Below are 20,276 nucleotides of genomic sequence, written 5' to 3'. Positions count from 1 at the left end.
CCACACACAGCAATGAGATAAATGACCAGATAACTGTTATTAGCTGATGGTTGGTATTGTTCTCCTTGAAAATAGTGCCATGGAATATTTTACATCCATTAGTGCAGACAGAGCCTCAGTTTAACATCTCATCTGAAAGATGGCATCTCCGACAGGGGTGCGCTCCCTCAGGACAGCTGGGGAAATGTCAGCTTAGATTATGTGCTCAAGTCTCTGCAGTATGACTTGAACCAACAACCTTGCAACTCAGATGGGAGAATGAAGTCAGGAAGCACTTGATCACACAAAGGGCCATGGAAATCTGGAACTCACGCACTAAGTTTTTGTGGTCAGGGGTCAATTGATTTATTTGATAAGCTTATTAAGGAATCAAAGTGGACAAATGGAGTTGAAGTAAAGATCTAGTTGAATGGTACAACAGGCTTGAGGGGCTGAATGGCCTTCTCTTCCTATGTGGAGCAATCTGCATGAAAATGTTACGACTCCTGGGTAAGAGAGTTCAGAAGCTCAAACTTATAATCAAACTCTCACAGGTTGACTGGGAATCCGTTTCATGTGGTGACAGCACTTCAGCCTTTGTGCTGCACTGGGTAGGTACGGATAGCATTCTCCTCCCCACCTCCAGCCCATCATCCCACCCAGACACAAAGGGAACTGGAATGTGGCTCACAAGAGTCACACGGCTCTTGAATACCAGCCCTACAACTCCAACAAAGCAGGGAGTCAGCTCTTGTGGGAACTATTCCTTGTTACACAAAAAAATCGTTAGGATGTGACCGACTCTAATTTACATCAACCACTAATTGCATTAAATTGACATTCCCTTCAAAATGATCTCTGCCAATTAGCTGTTGTGCTTTAGTGGAAGGATGTTAACCCATTTCTATTACGGTTAATCAACCTTCAAAGTTTAAGAGCAAACGGCAGGATTTCCGAGAGGGTTCTTGGCATCAAAATCCCGCCCCTTCCTCCCTCTGACAGGGCTTGACTTATTCCTTATATGGTAAAACTCAGCTCAGTGAGGGCGAGACATTGCTCAGTACTGAGAGAATCAGATATACGGGCTCACACTAATCTGGCACCCACACGATAAGGGAGCAAAGGAGGAACAAGAAGCCGCACATTCCTCAGCTGCCAATGTTCTGATACTCTTGCAGACTTCCTAAATTTCAGATCCTTTGAGATCTGTCGACTATTTCCACTCACTGAACAAAATACAAATCAAAATTTGACATCCCGCTTCCCCCACCACCCCCAAGCACTCTACTTAGGCAACCCTATAAATAGCACGTTGCAAATTAATGGGTTCTCTCCTCCCCAGGAAAGGCCTCTTTTATTGCCAAGGCAACAGAACAAGTTCAGTTTTGTCGTCTTCAGGGTTTTTTTTTAATTTAATGTGGAGCTAGACAGAACGTAGAACTCTTAACAGCTCTAAGTAAGGCTGAATTGCATAACTTAGGTCAACTTTCTGTTTTACATTATATGTTCTTTATATGAAGAGCATTTCCCACAAGCAGCAGTCAAGGAATGTAACATACTGTAAACCATAATACCACAATTTACAGCTTTGCTACATGCGGCATTTTGACACATCATCTGATGTTTCTCAAGCTTCAAATCCTGAAATGCAAAGGGCGACCCAAGTCAAACGGCCCCGTATTGTCTGAATTTACATTCAATCTTTTGATCCACAAGGATCGCCATGATCTGCATTAGGAGTTCTTTGCTTTTCTGAGGGGAGGAGAGAGACAAAAAGGGCGGGGAAGGAACATCCTTACTGATTATCAGGAGGCCTGTTAATTGGGGCAAATCACAAAAATAAAGCCTCAGCTCTTAGGCCCCCATGAGCGAGATGATTCCAGATAATAAACTTTCACATAATGCGATCAGAAATTCAAGATCTTCTACGCAAGAGAACATCGGTGTTTGAGGTGTTCTAACTGGCTTTACCATTGTTACAATAACTCAAAACATTCCTACATCCACCCTGTTAGTCAGATACTGGTATCAAGATCAAACATTACTGAACTGCAGAGGCTTGGCTGGAAGACTAATGAACTGGCTTCATTTGATCTGGATAAATGATTAACTTCTTAAACATTCTTTGACAGCAACTGGCTAAAACTTGAAGATCCTGGGGCTGGTACTTTTGGTCAGATTAGGGTTTGCAGTATTTGTCCTAGTTCAAACCTGTATTGTTGGGATACTGGACTGATTTCACTTAAGTCTTTAGGAAATCTCATGCTGTCACAAAAATTAATTACTTTGAACTTTTCCAAGGCATGGTTCAAAGTTACGCTGATAGGATTCGATGAATTGGGGTGGGAGGAGGCTGGTTTGCAGCATTAATACCAACTGAGGGGCCTGTTTTTGGGGCTGTGAATTCTATGAAAAACTAGAATTTCATTAATTTGTAAAGCTCTTCCCAGTCTTAGCCTCCTTTCCAACTTCTTTCAACTCAGCTTCAAGAAGCTGCCCCATGACATGAAATGATCCAACAACTCTTCAGTGGCTTTCTGCCTCAATACTATTTTCTTAAAAATGAAGATTTTCAAAATTAAAACAAGCTCTTCACAGAACTTGGGCCAGAAAGTCAACAACAAAATCCACGTGTCTCTTGACCTTCCAAACCAAATCCAGAACAAAATCAGCCTGTTCCCTTCCCTCAAAATCATCTCCTAGATCAAGAAGAATAACATCATGCCAGCATCGCCATTGCGCCACCTGTGGAGAAAAACCCATTGGTCCTACAAAATTCTTCAAACAAAAACTTGAAATCTCTCACACTGGAAGACCTCACCTTGTTGTAGAAACATGGAAACTGCTTGGTGAAAAGAAGATTAAAGTCCATCGGGTTTGCCTTCTACAATCTGGGTAGCCTCATGGTACAATAACAGTGGAGTTGATTAGCAATTAACCTTTCTCAATGAGTCTACAATAGAGGCAGAAATGATGTGAGGAAAACCAACAATGGCGGAGGACTTTGGGAATCATAGATCCAAAGTCACCTGCACCTTCCAAACTCCTTGGCCATGTCTTGTCTTAATTTACTCATATACTGTATCCCAAAATCTTATTTTCTGTCAGAAATCGAATTTAAATGTTTTAATACTGCTTCCACCATCTCTCTAGCGAGCCTATTCCACAGACCGACCATGCACTCACTGAAATATTGTTTCTGTAGTTTAGTTTTCAATTCCCCATCCCCACCCTGAGAAGTGCTCTGGTTCTATACTTCTGGATGGTCATGGTTTACATTATCTCATCGCTTCAAACCTAAAAAACACAGCCATCATATCATCTCTTTTCTTTGCCGTGAGAACATGGCCGTAAATACGTACAGTGTTCTTCCCACTGCGGGTCTTGTGAAAAAGGAAACTAATACACTAAGGTTCAACCTCTTCTCAGGCACATCACAGTACAATTCCTTTCATACTTGGATGCAGGAAATATTTCTATAAAACTGGATAATCAATAAGATGTCCCAGTGATTTGAGGTTTGAAACGTTCTGGTTGAATAAAGTGTGATGCTTCGATCATTTATAATATCAAATGGGATATTTGTGATGAGGTAGAAAGAAGAGGTTTGATTACAAATGTAAGCAGAGCAATACAAAGGCTTAGGGGGTTAAATGACCAAGGCAGGTTGCATAATCTCTGCCTATATTCCCTTGAGTTTGGAGGATTGAGGGGTACACCCTCTGAATGAGGGGATTTAATCATAAAGTTAGAGTTAGGCCACTGGGGAAGGAAGTGAGGAAACACTCCTTCACACAATAGAAATGTGCATGTTTGTGATCATGCAAGCTCGTACATTGAAATATCAAATGTTTTTAGTGAAAACCTGGAATCATTTACCGTAAAGGATGGGGATGCTGATGTGCAATTGGAGCTTTCAAGATTGAGATAATTAAATTCTTGTTGTTGGGCAAGGGTATCAAGGGTTATGGAGCCAAGGCAAGTAGAGATCAGCAAAGACCCATTAAAATGTCAGACCAGGCTGGCCTCCTCCTGTTCCTACAACAGAAATTTAAAGGTGAAATATTGTGGGTTAAAAGTCAGTTCTGTTCATAACTGACTTGAGCAGACTCAAGGACAAGTAGACTACAGACCCCAGGCCAAAGACAAATCTCCTACAGCACAATGACACAGGTTAAAACAGGATGCTCTCAGTTAGCTGGATCCTTTGCAAAGCAGATAACTGAGTTGCCAGGGTGGGCTGCCCCAATGCACTGAATAGTCTGGCTGAGGAGCTGGGCTTCAGATAAAGATGGGAGGGGCTGTCTTTTAGATGAGACATTAAACCAAGACCCTATCTGCCCTCTCAGGTGGATGTAGAAGATCCCTGGCACTATTTGAAGAGTTTTCCTGCGATCAATGTTTAACCCCGAATAAAAATAGCTGATTATCTGATCATTATCATGTTGCTCTTTGTGGGATCTTGCTATGCGCAAATGACTGCCACTTTTCCTGCATTACAACAGTATCTCTGTTTCACAAGTACTTCATAGGCTGTAAAGCACTTGGGACACAGTGAAAGGCACTATACCAATACAAATCTTTGATAAACCACACCTACAGGAATTGCAAGTCCTTGAGGGAGGGAAAAAACTCTCAGCATTTCAAAGTACAACCATCTTTATATCTTAGCAGCTGGACTATTCATAGCCCACACAGCATTTGGAGAGGAAGTGGGTCGGGATGCTGGAATTCATATTTAGACTGTGATGATCAAAAGGCAGTTTCTTATTCCAAAATCAGCCCATTATTAAGATGGCCTCTCACAGGCAGCTGCTGACTCACTGCCATCAGACTGAGATTTCCCCCCAGATCCAAGACTCATACCAAGTGTCGTATGAATACTCAACAGAAAAAACAAAATCAATTTACAGCAAAAGAGTAGAGAGCTTGATCAGCCCCAGGCATCAGCCTAGAAAAAGCCAACAGGCCAACAATTAGCTTAAGGTCAAATCAAGCATATTGACCCTTACACTGAATTCAATCTCAAAGTATTCACATTACCTGAACACACTGACAAACACTAAGATGATTGCAAAGCAATTGTCAGGTCACCGTAAAGGGATTACAGACTTAGCTAGGTAAATTTGGACCTCAGAGGAGAGGTCCTGTCCCAAACTGAGATTTGACTCCTATAACCTGTACATTGCAGCTCCTCTTGGAAGCATCTTGTGGGTCAGTCCAATTGGAAGCCTGAACGAGGCCTAAATAACAGGCTTTCATGCCACCTGAATTTTAACTCCTCTGCTCACAACTGCCCGTGCACAGGTCCAAGGGGAATGCAGTCACAGCACTCACAAGCCTGGCACTTCAGGGATATAGTGACTGAGTTGTTGGGGGTGGGGCATGGGGAGGGAGGGGCAGAGGCAGGACAGAGTGATAAGGGTGTCAAGGGAGGGGCATCATATGGTGTGGTCAAACAGTCCAGTGCAAACCATCACCGCCACTATTTCAAAATCTTTGATCAACCACTGGTCACTTATTGCACACAAAGCATTTGTAAATATCCTTTCCCAAAAGATCCATTATGTGTGGGCTAAATTTTATTTAAAAATAAGCGTACATACAAGAATCTGGCCCCTCTCCTCGGAAAGAGAGCCTCCCTATTACACTCCTTCCTCTTCCACCTTTAGAGCTGCCCAGCTAGTTTCCACTCCAGACCCGAGAGACATTTTATAGCAGAGAATTCGTACAAACAGATCAAATGATGCAGGCTCCTCTGTATAAAATGTCTACAAGTTGTTCCATTTTTCTGAGGTGTCGTCGTGGCAGTTGAGGGTCCAAGGGGGTAATGTTCAAGCCTTCCCAGTGAGTGTGGAGATTACAATGTCTCAGTGCAGTTACTCTCTCACCGCTCCCTCACTGCACAGATTTGTGGGTTAGGAAGGAAGTCCTATTGTTCAAAACAGGAAAGGTCTCACTGGGTGTGTACGGTTTAGGAGGCCAGTGAAACACTAATTCAACCAGAATTTGAAAAAAAATACTCGAGAGTTCGATGAAGTAACTAAAGTAATTGCACAAGGGCACTCCCTTCTGTCACTTGCCTTTGAGGTCTGCTACACTAGAATACAACCGTTACATCTTGGTCCTCGGAGTCAGGGATAACAGAACAGTATTACTGAGGGCATGCAAGCTTTCCTCCAACAATTGGAATGAGTCCAAGACATCGATAACAAATAACAGAGTCTAGGTAAACACTGAGAAGTAGCCAGACAGATCTAGGCATCTGGAGCTTCATTGATTTTAGTGGCAGCCCTGGTTCAGTAGATAGCATGCTCACCTCTTAAATCAGGAGTTCGTGGGTTCAAGGCCCACTCCAGAGACTTGTGCATATTATCCAGGACTGAGGGAGCACTGCACTTTCACAGGTGCCATCTTTTGGATGAGACGTTAAACTGAGGTCCCATATCCTCTTAGGTGGATGTAAAACAAAAACTCCCTATGTAGTGTTTGAAGTGGAGCAGGCTAATTCTCCTTAGTGTAAAAGCAAAAAACTGCGGATGCTGGAAATCCAAAACAAAAATAAAAATACCTGGAAAAACTCAGCAGGTCTGGCAGCATCTGTGGAGAGGAACACAGTTAACGTTTCGAGTCCGAATGAACCTTCAACAGAACTAAGTAAAAATAGAAATATAAACTGGTTTAAGGGGGGAGGGAGGCGTGGTGGTGGGACAGGTAGAGCTGGATAGAGGGCCAGTGATAGGTGGAGATAACCAAAAGATGTCATAGACAAAAGGACAAAGAGGTGTTGAAGGTGGTGATATTATCTAAGGGTAGAAAGCAGGACAAGCAAGGTACAGATAGATAAAACTTTATCTCTACCTTTTAGCCTATTTCGATCCCTTCCCTTCACCCCACCCCCACTAGGGCTTTCTGTACCTTGCTTGTCCTTCTTTCTACCCTTAATTAGCACATTCCTTTGATAATATCAGCACCTTCAACGCCTCTTTGTCCTTTTGTCTATGACATCTTTTGGCTATCTCCGCCTATCACTGGCCCTCTATCCAGCTCTACCTGTCCCACCACCACCCCACCCCTCCCCCCCTTAAACCAGCTTATATTTCAGCTCTTTTCTATTTTTACTTAGTTCTGTTGAAGAGTCATCCGGACTCAAAATGTTAACTGTGTTTCTCTCCGCAGATGCTGTCAGACCTGCTGAATTTTTCCAGGTATTTTTATTTTTGTTTTTAATTCTCCCTAGTGTCCTGGCCAATATATATCCCTCAACCAACATTAATAAAATCTGGTCAATATCTCATTGTTGTTTGTGGGAACTTGCTGTGCACAAATTAGCTGTTACATTCAAACAGTGTCCATTTTGGAATGTACTTAATTGGCTGTAAAGAGCTTTAGGATGTGAAACCCCATCAAGTACAACTCCCAGGAACATGAAGTTGAAAGCTGTGCAGCCTCAGGGAGGGAGGGGTAAGTATAGTAAAACTGGAGGCATCACCAGTCAGTGTCCACCTTTATAGTCCAGGAATTGGTATGAATCATAAATGCGCTTTTCAACTGAAGGCAACTTATAATGAGCATGCTCAGTCTAGCGTAAAATGCCGAGAGACTGCATTGCTGCACTCTGGAGTTCATGAGCAGTGAATCAAAAATACTATGGAAAACCTAACTGGAGAAACAAGGCCAAAAACACTCTGGATAAGGTAGCTGGGAGGTTCCAAGATTACGGAGTAGGGAAGTGGGCCAGTGATTACTTCATTTCATCTGCCCGGGCTGAATTCAAGCCAGGTCTTGAGGTGAAAAGATAATGTCTAAACACTACCTCACACACACTCAGTTAAAGCACACAAGCTTTCCTTTGGGTTTATAATCCAGACTTTAATGAAGAGCTGTACTATTGTGAAGAAGACTGAACCTGCACTTATAGAAAGCTTTACATGACATCTGGGTACCCCAACACACTCCACAGTCAATGGAGTATTTTCAAATTGTAGTCAGTGCTTCAATCAAGGAAAACCCCAACAACCAATTTGCACACCAAGTCCCTACAATGTGACAATGACCAGATAATCAGTTAGTTGAGAGATAATGATTAGCTAGGACCCGGGGAGAATGCCCTTGCTCTTAGAATCAAAGAAAGGTTACAGCACAAGAGGAAGCCATTCAGCCCATTGTGTCATGCTGGCTGTCTGTAACAGCAACTCACCTAGTCCCATTTGCCCATCTTTTCCTTGTAGCCCTGCAAATGTCTCTTCAGATAATTATCCAATTCTCTTCTGAAAACCGGGATTGGGTCTGCCTCCACCACACTCCAGATCCTAACCACTCACCTCCGAGAAAATTTCCTGTCTCACGTTGCCTCTGGTTCTTTTACCAGTCACTTGAAAATCGGTGTCTTCTGGTTCATGACCGAGAACCCCGCCACCTCCATTAAATGCCGTCCATAGAATCACAGAATGATTACAGCACACTAGGAGGCCATTTGGCCCATTGAAACAATGCTGGCCCTTTGAAGGAGCAATTCACCTTGTGCCACTCCCCAGCCTTTTCCCCGTAGTCCTGCAAATTTTTCCTTTTCAAATAATGATCCAATTCCCTTTTGAACGCCTCAATTAACCCTGCCTCCACCACACTCTCAGGCAGGGCATTCCAGAACTTAACCACTTGCCGTGTGAAAAAGTTTCTCATGTCGTCATTGCTTCCTTTGCCAATCGCCTTTATTCTGTGCCCTCTCATTCCTGATTCTTTCATGAGTGGGAACAGTTTCTCCCTATCTACTCTATCCAGGCCCTCATGATTTTGAATGCCTCTATCAAATCTCCTCTCAATCTTCTATTCTCCAAAGAAGACAGTCACAACTTGTCCAATCTATCTATGTAACTGAAGTTCCTCATTCCTTGAACCATGCTTGTGAATGTTTTCTGCACCTTCTCTGATGCCTTCACATCCTTCCTGAAGAGCAGTGTCAAGATTTGACACAATATTCCAGTTGAGGACGAACCAGTACTTTATACAGGCTTAACATAACTTCCTTGTTTTTGTAGTCTCTGTCTCTACTGATGAATCCCAGGATCCCCTATGCTTTATCAACTGTACTCTCAACCTGTCGTGCCACCTTCAATGATTTACGCAAATATACACTCAGCTCCCTCTCTTCCCTTTAGAATTGTAGGCATTATTTAAAATTGTGTCTCTGCAAATTTTTATACCAAAATAAATCACTTCACACTTCTCTGCATTAAATTTTGCTTGTGAACTATTCGCCCATTCCACCAACTTGTCTATATCCTTTTGAAGTTCAACTCTATCCTCCTTACAGTTCACTAAGCTTCCATGTTTCGCATCATCTGTTAAGTTTGTAACTGTGCCCTGTATGCCAAGGTCTGGGTCGGTAATATATATCTGAAGAGCAGGGGTTCTAAGACCAATCTCTGGGAACTCAATTACAAACCTTCCTCTAGTCTGGAAAACAACTAATACTCTGTTTCCTGTCACTCAGCCAATTTCGTGCATGTTGCTGCTGTCCCTTTTTTTCCACAAGCTATAACTTTTCTCATAAGTCTGTTGTGTGACACTATACAAATACCTTTTCGAAGTCCCTGTATACCATATAACAGCATTACCCCCATAAATCTCTGTTACCTCACAAAAAACCCTAGTTAGTTAGTTAAACATGATTTGCTCTCAAATCCATGCTAGCTTTAATTAACCTGCATTTGTCCAAATGACTATTAATTTTGTCCTGAATTACCGTTTATAGAAGCTTCCCCACCACCAAAGTTAAACTGACTGGCCTGTAGTTGCTCGGTTTATTTTTACTCTCTTTTGAACAAGGGTGTAATGTTTGCAATTCTCCAGTCCTCTGGCACCACCCGAGTCTAAGGAAGACTGAAAAATTACAGCCAGTACCTCTGCAGCTTCCACTTTCACTTCCCTCAGTGTTGTTGGATGCATCTCATCTGGTCTTGGTGCCTTATCAATGTTAGGTACAGGGAGCCTATGCAATACCACCTCCTTATGAATTTTAAATCCTTCACGTGTCTAAATTACCTCCTCTTTCACCATGACCTCCGCAGCATCAACTTCCTTGGCAAAGTCAGATGCAAAGTATAATTTAATACCTCAGCCATGCCTCCATGCTTTAATCCACTTTTTGGTCCTTAGTTGGACCCACTACTTCTTTTACCACCCTTTTACTATTTATATGCCTAAAGATGACTTTAGGATTCTCTTTTGTGCTAGCTCACACTCTTTCTTTGCTTCTCTTCTCTTATTTGCTTTTTCACTTCTCCTCAACCTTTCATATTCAGCCTGGTTCCCAACTGTATTATCCACCTGACATCTATCATTAGAACATTTTTCTTCTTCATCTTAATTTCTAACCCTTTTGCCATCCAGGGAGCTCTGGATTTGTTTGCCCTACCTTTCTCCTTGTGGAAATATACTTTGACTGTGCCCAACCCATCTCCCTTGCAAAAGGCATCTTCTTGTTCTGTTATACTTTTACCTGCTAATCTTTGATTACAATTTATCTAGTCCAATCTTACCCCATTGAAGTCAGCTTTCCTTCAGTTAATTATTCTTGCTCGATTGTTCCATGCCCTTCTCAATAGCCAATTTAAACTTATGATACAATGATCACTATCACTTAAATGTTATCCTACTGATACTTGATCCACTTGGCCCACCTCAATCCCAAGAACCAGGTCTAGCAGTGCCTTTCTCGTTGGACTGGAAACATACTGCTGTAGAACATTTTCCTGAATGCACTCTAGAAACTCTTGCCCCCTCTGCCCTTTACACTACTACTAGCCCAGTCTATATTCAGATAATTAAAATCTCCCATTAGAACTTCTCTATTAATTCTTGCATGTCTCTGTTACTTCCTTGCAAATTTGTTCCTCTACATCCTTCACCCATGGACTACATGAAGCAATGTAATTGCATCTTTTTGCTCTTTAGTTCAAGCCAAATAAATTCTGTCCTTGACCCCTCTGGGACATCCTCTCTCCCCAGCACTGCAATGCTCTCTTTAATCAATACTGTCATTTCCTCCCCCTTTCCTTCCTATCTTTCCTGAACATCTTGTATCCAGGAATATCTAATACCCAGTCTGCTTTGTGCCGGGTCTTAGTTATCGCCACAACATATTTTCATGTAGCTATCTGCAATTGCAACTCACCAACCTTATTTACCACACTCTGTGCATTCACATACATGCACTGTTACTCTAATTTAGACATTAATACTTTCCCTGTTATGCTGAACCCACCCAATGCTTTATTGTTTTCTACTCAAATGTTATCTGTCTCTCCTGAAATTCCTTGCAGCTTGGTATCCCTCTCTGGTATTACCTCCTCATTCCCATATCCCAGCCAAGTTTGTATAAACATTTGTGGGGACCCTGGCCTGCCATGTGGGAATCCAGAGCAGCTGCACTGACCTCCTGATTAGGATTTTGCTGAAAAGAGAGAAACGCTGCTGAGGCACTAACCAAACACTGCTCATATGGTGGTGGCCACAGCCTTCAAAGGGGAATTGGAGAAATACTTTGATAGTTTCAGGGATAAACAAAAAGTGTGGGGTGTGGGATTACTGGACTGCTCTTTGAAAGACCTGCTAAAGAGTCAATGGGCCCAATGGCCCCTTTCTGTGCTGCACTATTCTATCAATCTCTGATGGTTCCAATGATGACATCGCACATTGCTAGATTATAGACCAAATGTCCTGCAACATACTTCAATGCTAGCCAGCTCCTTCAAAATGAATACAACTTGCATTAAACAACACCTAAGATAAAAAACAATTCTAAAATGGTTCACAGAAAACTAATTGAACAAATATTGACTAGTCAAAGAAGGTGATATTTGGAGAATGACTAACAACATGGTTAAAGAGGGGGTTATTAGGAGGATCTTAGAGAATGAGAGAGGTGCCAAAGGGTTTAACAAGGGAAAGCGCAGGATCCAGACGGTGGGCATGGCTGCTAATGACAGGAAAGGCGAGAGCGGGGAGGAGAGGAGCAGACGTTGGTGAAGGGAGTAGGGGACGCAAAAGAGGCCAGAGTTGGAAGATTGTAGAGTCTTGAGACTAGTAGGACCAGAGAAGATTGCAAAGAAATGTAGAGTGAGGCCACGGAAAGATTTGAACATAAGATCGAGAAGACAGTGGAAAAAAAATTAAATGAGAGCACAGGGACGATGGACGATAGGATACAAGCAGTCGAGCTTTGGTTGTTCAAAAATAACTCAAAGTCTCCCAATCTTAAAAGGGTTACAAAGCCATCAGTATGACAGAGATGACAAGTCGACGTCAAGGAGAAGGAACATTCAAACAGGAAGGGCAACATTAAACACTGGCACAAACAGATCACTACGATAGCGTTTGTATATACTCAAAGACATAATGAGCAAGAGAGAGACAGACAGTTAGACAAAGGACTGACTTCAGACATGTCAGAGACTGAGGTTGATTTTCAGAAGTTAATGGAATATAGAATCTTTCATTCTTCCATTCTCACCAGGGCTTTAAGGGAGCTTGTTGTAAATTGAACCATTGAAACATTCACAGTGCCAAACACAGGCAAAGGTTGGACTTTACTGGGGAACATTCAGCTCAAGGAGCTGAATTCCGGAGCTTAGGATGGTGCAAAGTAAGGGATGTGCAGGGAACCAGAATTGGGGCAGTGCAGGAATTTCAGGGGGTTGTAGGACTGGAGGAGGTTCCAGAGACAAAGAGGAGCAAGGCCAACACTTCACTGGTCAGGAGTACACTCACTTCAAGCACATAATAAAAATGACAAAAGCCATGGAAGCCTTTTGATTTCCCAGAATGTGGATGTCTGGACTTTAGCAGTGACTTTCCTGCACCTCTTAGCACTGTGCATGGAACAGCATCAATCTCAGTGCCTGGCATCCACACCACAAACCACTGCAACAGCATGCACCAGAATCACAGAAACTCCAATCAGGCCAGGCAGAGAGCCTGGACTATATGCGAAACTGGCACCAGGTAAAAAGGGAAGGCTGCTATGACAGCTCCTCAGCTTCCTTGACAACCACCATTTTCATTCTGAAAGTGGTCAGTGTGGCTTCAAACACAGAGGGCTAAAACTAAGAGATAATTCACTCCCCTTTATTGGAGAGAGGGGGTGAGTTTGTACCAGAAGTCAGAGAGGATAATGCATTTTGTTCCTCGCAGGCACATCGGACAGAATTTAATGGTCGCAGCGGTGGGCCTATCCATCAACTGGAGAACCACTGGCAATCCTGGCATGGCCATTTGTGGGAGCTTTGTTGGGGTTAAGTTCCAATCAGGCAGTCTGCTAGCTGCTATTAGGGTTCCTTGTTCCTGCAGGGGGAATTTCCCGCAGGAATTCCTCCTGAGAGGAGGATGTCCCGCTCCCGAGAGCTGCCAGCCAGAGACCAGAAGCTCTCCAGTACTGGCACTGCCAGTGGGAGAGATGGCCACTGCCTGTACTCCAGTAGGCCCCTGGAGGTGTGGGGGTGGGGGGTGGTGTGTGGTGTAAAAGACTGGAGGGGTTGTTTTCCTGCAGGGGCAACTCTTGCTATCGGCAGGTCCCTCTGAGACACCCCCTCACATCCCATCAGGCTGGAGGCATGTCCACCATATTAGAACCTGTTGCCACTGGCAAGAGGGTTGGTAATCAGAGAACACCGACTCCAAGTAATTATCAAAAGAACCATAAAATGGTTACAGCAGAGGAGGCGGCCATTTGGTTCATCACATCTTGACAGCTCTCTGTGAAGGCAACTCGATTAGTCCCTGTCCTTTCCTGCAAACTGAACGGGAGATAAGGAGAATTTTTTTAATGCAATGAGGAATTATTGTGATCCGCAATGTGCTGCCTGAAAGGGGATGGAAGTAAATTCAATTGGAACTTAGATAAGGAAAGTGGATAAATACTTTAAAAGGAAAAGTTTGCAAGATTATGGAGAAAGAGCAGGAGGGTGAGATCTACCCAAGAATGTGCCTCTTCTGTATTCCATGATCTGATGATTCTAGGTGACTCAACTGCAAGCAGAACAATTTTCACAAAAATGTTTTAAAAATTCCTTTTAAAGCAGTCCAGATCCGCTCTTTGTGAATCGATTACAGTAAAAGGAAAGTGAGTCACAGACACGTCAACTGAAAGCAGCTTAGATCAACTGACGGAAGGCTGATTTAATGTGGGGGAAATAGAAAGCCCAGATGATTCCCTCCCGGTGTCAGCTGTGACTCAGTGGGTAGCATCCTTACCCAAGTTGTGTGTTTAAGACCCACTCCAGAGAGTTGGGCAGTACTGAGGAAGTGTTGCACTACAGAATGTGCCATCTTCACGTGAGACTTCAGGTTCTGACCACCCTTTCAGGTGGATGTTAAAATTTCATGGTACTATTTTGAAGAGCAGGGGGCCCTGGAATCCAGACCAATATGTATCCATCAACATCACAATATAATCTGGCCACTATCTCACTGCTGTTTGAGAGACCTTTCTGTGTGCAAATTGGCCGCTGCATTTCCTACTTTACCACAGTGACTACACTTTAAAAAGTACTTCATTGGTTGCAAATCACTTTGGCCTGAGGTTGTAATAGGTTCTATATAAATATAAGTCTCTCTTTCTTTTGTTGCAAGGCCATCTCACAGCCAGTTACTAACACACTCCCCAAAAGAGAATCAGTTTAGATTCAAATACAGACATTCAGGATAGTGGACTGACACACTATATTTACATGTACAGTACATCACATTAATCACATCCAATAGCAGGACAGTTACATGGGAAATTGCAAATGCATTGCACACAAAGTAGACAGCTACAACAAAAATACTTCAAACATTCCCACTTCTTTGGATAGACTGCTCACAATCCTGGTGTTATACTTGACGTGGAGATGAAGCCTCATACATCACTAAGACTGCTCCATTTTCACTTCTGTAACATCATACGAAAATACGAATCAGGGGCATGAGTAGGCCATTCGGCCTCTCAAACCTTCTCTGCCTTTTGATAAGATAACAGCTGATCTGATTGTGGCCTTTATTTTCCTGTCTATCCCCTATACCCTTTGACTCCCTTGTCAGTGAAGAATGTTAGCAACTCAGTCTTAAAAATATTCAATTACTCAGCCTCCACTGCTCTCTGGGGAAAGGAATTCTACAGACTGACAATGCTTAAGGGAAAAAAAATTCTCCTCATCTCTGTCCTAAATGGGAGGCTCCTTATTTTTAAACGATGTCCCCTAGTTCTAGTCTCTCCCACAAGGAGCAACATCCTTTAAGCACTCACCCTGTCAAGTCCCCTCAAAATCTTATGTTTCAATAAAATCACTTCTCATTTGTCTAAACTCCAATGGATACAGACCCAACCTGTCCAACCTTTCCTCACAAGATAACCCTTTCATCCCAGGAATCAGCAAAGTGAACACTCTCTGAACTGCTTCTAATGCAATTATATCCTTTCTTTAAAAAGGAGCCCAAAACTGTACACAATACTTCATATGTGGCCTCACCAATGCCCTCTACAACTGTAGCAAAACTTCCCTATTTTATATTCCACTCCCCTTGCGATAAACAACAACATTCCACTTGCCTTCCTAAGAAGTGCTTGCTGTACCTGCATATTAATTTTTTGTGATTCATGTACCAGGATACCCAGATCCCTCTGTACCTCAGAGTTCTGCAATCTCTCTCCATTTAAATAATATGCTGCTTTTCTATTCTTCCTGCCAAAGTGGACAAGTTCACATTTTCCCACATTATACTCCATTTCTGTCCATCCACTTAACCTATCTGTATTACCTTGCAGACTCATGTCCTCTTTACAACTTACTCACCTACCTATCTTGGTGTCATCAGCACATTTAGCTGCCATACATTCAGTCCCTTCAGCTAAATCATTGATAAAGACTGTAAATAGCTGTGGCCCCAGCACTGATCCCTGTGGCACTGCACTCAATAAATCTTGCCAACCGAAAATGACCCATTTATCCCTACTTTGTTTCCTGTTAGCTAACCAATCCTCTATCCATGCTAATACACCATGAGCTCTTATTTTGTTAGTAACCTTTGATGTGGTACCTTGTCAGGTGCCTTTTGGAAATCCCACATACTCGGATATTCCCATGGTTTGTCCACATTGTTTGCTACTTCTTCAAAAGAATTCTAATAAATTAGTCTTTGACTTCAGCCCTGACTTAGCTCATCTGTTGCTAGAGTCCTTCATGCCTTTGTTACTTCTAGGCTTAACTATTCCAACACACTCCTGGCTGATCTCCCACATTCTAATCTCTGTAACCTTGAGGCTCATCTATCTATGCTGGTGTTCTAACCCACACCAGGTCTCTCACCCATTGCTCATGTTCTCTCCTACTTAGTTTGGCTCCTGGTTAAGCAACACCTCAATTTTAAACTTCACATCTTCGTTTTCAAACCTCGGCATGGCCTCACTCCCCACTATCTCTGTAATCTCCTCCAGACCCACAACCCTCAGATCTTTGCTCCTACAATTGGGGGAGATGGTGGTGCAGTGGTAATGTTACTGGACTAGTAATCCAGAGACCCAGGCTAATGCTCTGGGAACATGTATTCAAATCCCACCATGGCAGCTGGTGAAAGTAGTTTCTCCTGAATTTCTGTTTGAGTTATTTATGACTCTTTAGTTTTGGATTTCCCCAAATGTGGAAACACTCTTTCTACATCTATCCAATCAATCCCTTTCTGAATTTTAAGGACCACTACCAGGCCACCCCTCAGCGTTCTCTTTTCTAGGAAAATGAGCCCCAGCTTGTCCAATGGTAAGGACATCCTTTCAGTTCTGGGATCACCCCATAATTCTTTTTTGCACCTTATCCTCCTTATGCCTCCATATCCTCCTTGAAGACGAGAACACCACACAGGACTTCAAGCTTGGTCTAAGACTCTATTTAAGCTTAACAATTTTTCTGCTTTTCAATTCTCTCTCTCTTTCTGGAAAATGACCCCCAGCACTTTACTTGCTGTTGTAAAAATGGTCTTATTAATCTGTGATGTTACTTTTAGCAACTTGTATGTCTGTGCCCCTCCAACCCTCTATCATATGTAAACACTATTTTTAGTCATATCAAGATTCACACCTCACACTTAGCAGCACTGAAATTAATTTGCTAATTACTGCCCATTTACAAATTCATTCATTAATGTTTTCATTTTTGTCACATTCTTCCTTTGTGTTAGTCAATTTTGTGTCATCCACAAATTCTGAAATTGTACAACTAATTCCTGATCCAAATCACTGATGGTGAACAGTGGTCCCAGCATTGATCCCTGTGGAATACCACTTCCCACCATTTGCAAGACTGACTATCTACTCAAGCTGTCCTACTGTTTTTTAAAATTTTTAGTCAGTTTACTATCCATTGTTACTTGTCTCCTGATCCCACATGTTCCAACGTTAAGGGCTGAATTTTAAGCTCATCTGCCGATAGAGGGGCCTGTAAAATTCCCTGGAAGGCCTTGCCACCACTCTCTTGCCCACCCCGACCTTTTTCATATATATTCTTTCATGGGATGTGGACACCATTGGCTAGGCCAGCATTTATTTCCCATCCCTAATTGCCCTTGAAAAGGTGGTGGTCAGCTACCTTCTTGAACCGCTGCAGTTCATATGGTGTAGGTACATCCACAGTGCTGTTAGGAAGGGAACTCCAGGATTTTGACTCAGCAGCAGTGAAGTGACATATTTCCAAGTCAGGATGGTGAGTAACCTGGAGGGGAACTTCTGGGTGGTAATGTTCCCATCTATCTGCTGTCCTTGTCATTCTAGATGGTAGAAGTCATGGGTTTGGAAGGTACTGTCGAAGGAGCCTTGGTGAGTTATTGCAGTGCATCTTGTAGATGATACACACTGCTGTCACTGTGCGTCATGGTAAAGGGGGCAAATGTTGAAGGTGATAGATGTGCCGATCGAGCGGGCTGCTTTGTCCTGGATGGTGTTGAGCTTCTTGAGTGTTGCTGGAACTGCATTCATCCAGACAAGTGGAGAGTATTCCATCACACACCTGACTTGTGCCTTGTAGATGGTGGACAGGCTTTGGGAGTCAGGAGATGAGTTACTCTCCACAGAATTCCCAGCCTATGACCTGCTTCTGTAGCTACAGCATTTATATGGCTAGTCCAGTTCAGTTCTGATCAATGGTAACCCCCAGGATGTTGATAGTGGGGGATTCAGCAATGGTAATGCCATTGAATGTCAAGGGGCAATGGTTGGACTCTCTCTTGTTGGAGGAGATGGTGATTGCCTGGCATTTGTATGGCAAGAATGTTACTTGCCACTTAGCCCAATGCTGAATGTTGACCTGTCAACAGTTTACAGTGGGATGGGCAAGGTCAAGGTCAACCCACCCACCCTTGCCTCAATTGAGGCCCTTAAGTGAACACGTAACAATCACTTAAGGACCATTTTCCTTGGGGCTGGTGCAGTTCAGAGACCCAGTGAAAGACTGGAAAGTCACTATGCTCAGGTCTTGGGTGGGGACAGGAGTGGCAGGGGCCTCCTTTCCACACTGGGCACCACCACCAACCACCCCCCCCCCTCCCCCCCACAATGCAGTCCTTCCATCAAGATCCCCAGTCCCCTTGAGGTTCAGCTCCCTTCCATGAGACTACCTGCACTTCCCTGGTCCTGGACTTTGACTTTGAAGACTGACTGCTTGTTGTCCCAGTCCTGGCCACACCACTACAGAGCTGCTGGCCAATCAGATTGGTTTCTTCTCCGCCAATGCTGCCAGACCTGCTGAGTTTTTCCAGGTAATTCTGTTTTTGTTTTGGATTTCCAGCATCCGCAGTTTTTTTGTTTTTAGCTCTCGAGACTGGGCTTCCTCCTGAGTGAGGGACAGAAATCCCATCTCCAGACATCAAACACTCCTTGGAGTATTAGATGGCTGCAGGCAGGAAACCCTGCCCTCAAAAATGCTGCCCCAAGTCAACCAGGTATTACCTTATCAAAGGCTGTTTCAAAATCCAAATATATTACATCACCCTTGTCTACTGGTATAATTCTTCAAAGAATTATCAAGGCCATTCAAGCTTGACCATTCCCCCTTGAAATTTGCGTTAGCTGCTCCAAGTATATTTTCGGTTTTGAGATCAAACCAATTTACGTTTTATATGTAATTGCAAAATATTTTATATATAACTTCCTGGACTTCTACCTCCCTTTATAAATACAGGAATCACATTTGCTGTTTGCTAGTCCCCTGACACTGTTAACTTTTCTAATTTTCTTACATATGTAAAATTGCATCTATGTCTAGCCTACACGGATGCAATTCATCCACCTCTTCACATTTATTAATTTGGTAAGATTGCTCTGTCAATTGTACTTGTGAAGAGTTTGTGACATAGAAAAGTTCATGACAAGTTTTAAATTAAATTGAGACATTTCTCACTAAAGAGAACTCATTTAACTCATCGCTTAAAGTTGCTTCTTAGTTGGATTTTTCTTTCCCTTCCAGCTCAACTTTTTCTCCCCCCCTTAGATTCCCCCTCCCTGCTTTCTCTCCCTCCCCAAGCTAAAGTTATATTTCTTCACTCTCTCTGGAAGTTGTGCCCTTGTTCCCTCCCAAACCACCGACTCGGTGACCACCGCCCTGCTTTGTGAAAGCCGGACCATCAGCCGCTCTCCTCCCCCGGGTCCCCTTGCCCGCCTATACACTTCCGCCGCACCGCCACTCTCACTGACTTTCTCCCGGAATTGGCGCTCGGAGTCCAGCTCCCGCTGCAGCCCCTCGGCTCTCTCCTCCGCCTCATCCGCCTGCTGCTGCAGGGTCTGAATCTTCCGTCGCACTGACTCCAGCGAAGTGGCTCCGGCCATGATGAGGTTTGAGGTTCTGGGCTCGGGGACAAGCTGCTCTGTCTCTCTCAGAGTTTTTGCAACTACTAAAGGGAGGATCCGCCAGCCACTCACACACCAATAGGAGCAGAGAGGGGGCAGCCCCATTACAACATAGGGAGGGGACTTCCAGTCTAAAATATGGAACATTTGTCCTTATTTGGGAATGAGTGGAAAACGGGGGGGGGGGGGGGGGGGGGGGGAGTGTCAGAGAAGCTTAAGAAGCTCAGCCCAGCAGAAAGTTTCAGCTTTCTGTTTAAAAACCGAGCATTAGATGTCATTCTGCTTTCATCAGCGTCTTTCTGTCTTCTCCGTCCAGCTGGACCCCTTCCTCTGGCCGCTTATCCCGTCTACATTGGGAACTGCTAGCGTGATATCAGGCCTTTCAGTCTTTCTGTTCCCCTCACTCACTCTAACCCCAGGTCCCTCT

The 20,276-nt window shown here is 43.5% G+C and overlaps 1 protein-coding gene across 5 annotated transcripts in view; it reads right to left on the bottom strand.

The window, feature by feature from the left end:
* The window catches only part of LOC121286888 (tropomyosin alpha-1 chain), a 107,457-nt gene that overhangs the window by 52,887 nt on the left and 34,294 nt on the right, over nt 1–20,276 (bottom strand). The window contains exon 1 of one of the 5 annotated variants that reach the window (XM_041204110.1): nt 19,697–19,907. The exons of 2 other annotated variants lie outside the window; for them this stretch is intronic. In XM_041204110.1, coding sequence (XP_041060044.1) covers nt 19,697–19,828 — 132 coding nt within the window. In that variant the 5' untranslated portion in view covers nt 19,829–19,907. Of the gene's footprint in view, nt 1–5,585; nt 5,864–19,696; nt 19,908–20,276 lie in introns of those variants that run through there. 2 more of the 5 variants (XM_041204109.1, XM_041204111.1) reach the window with 2 other exon arrangements.

Source organism: Carcharodon carcharias, chromosome 14, assembly GCF_017639515.1.
Source record: "Carcharodon carcharias isolate sCarCar2 chromosome 14, sCarCar2.pri, whole genome shotgun sequence".
Taxonomy (NCBI): domain Eukaryota; kingdom Metazoa; phylum Chordata; class Chondrichthyes; order Lamniformes; family Lamnidae; genus Carcharodon; species Carcharodon carcharias.
This window is presented reverse-complemented; position numbering and strand designations above follow the sequence as displayed.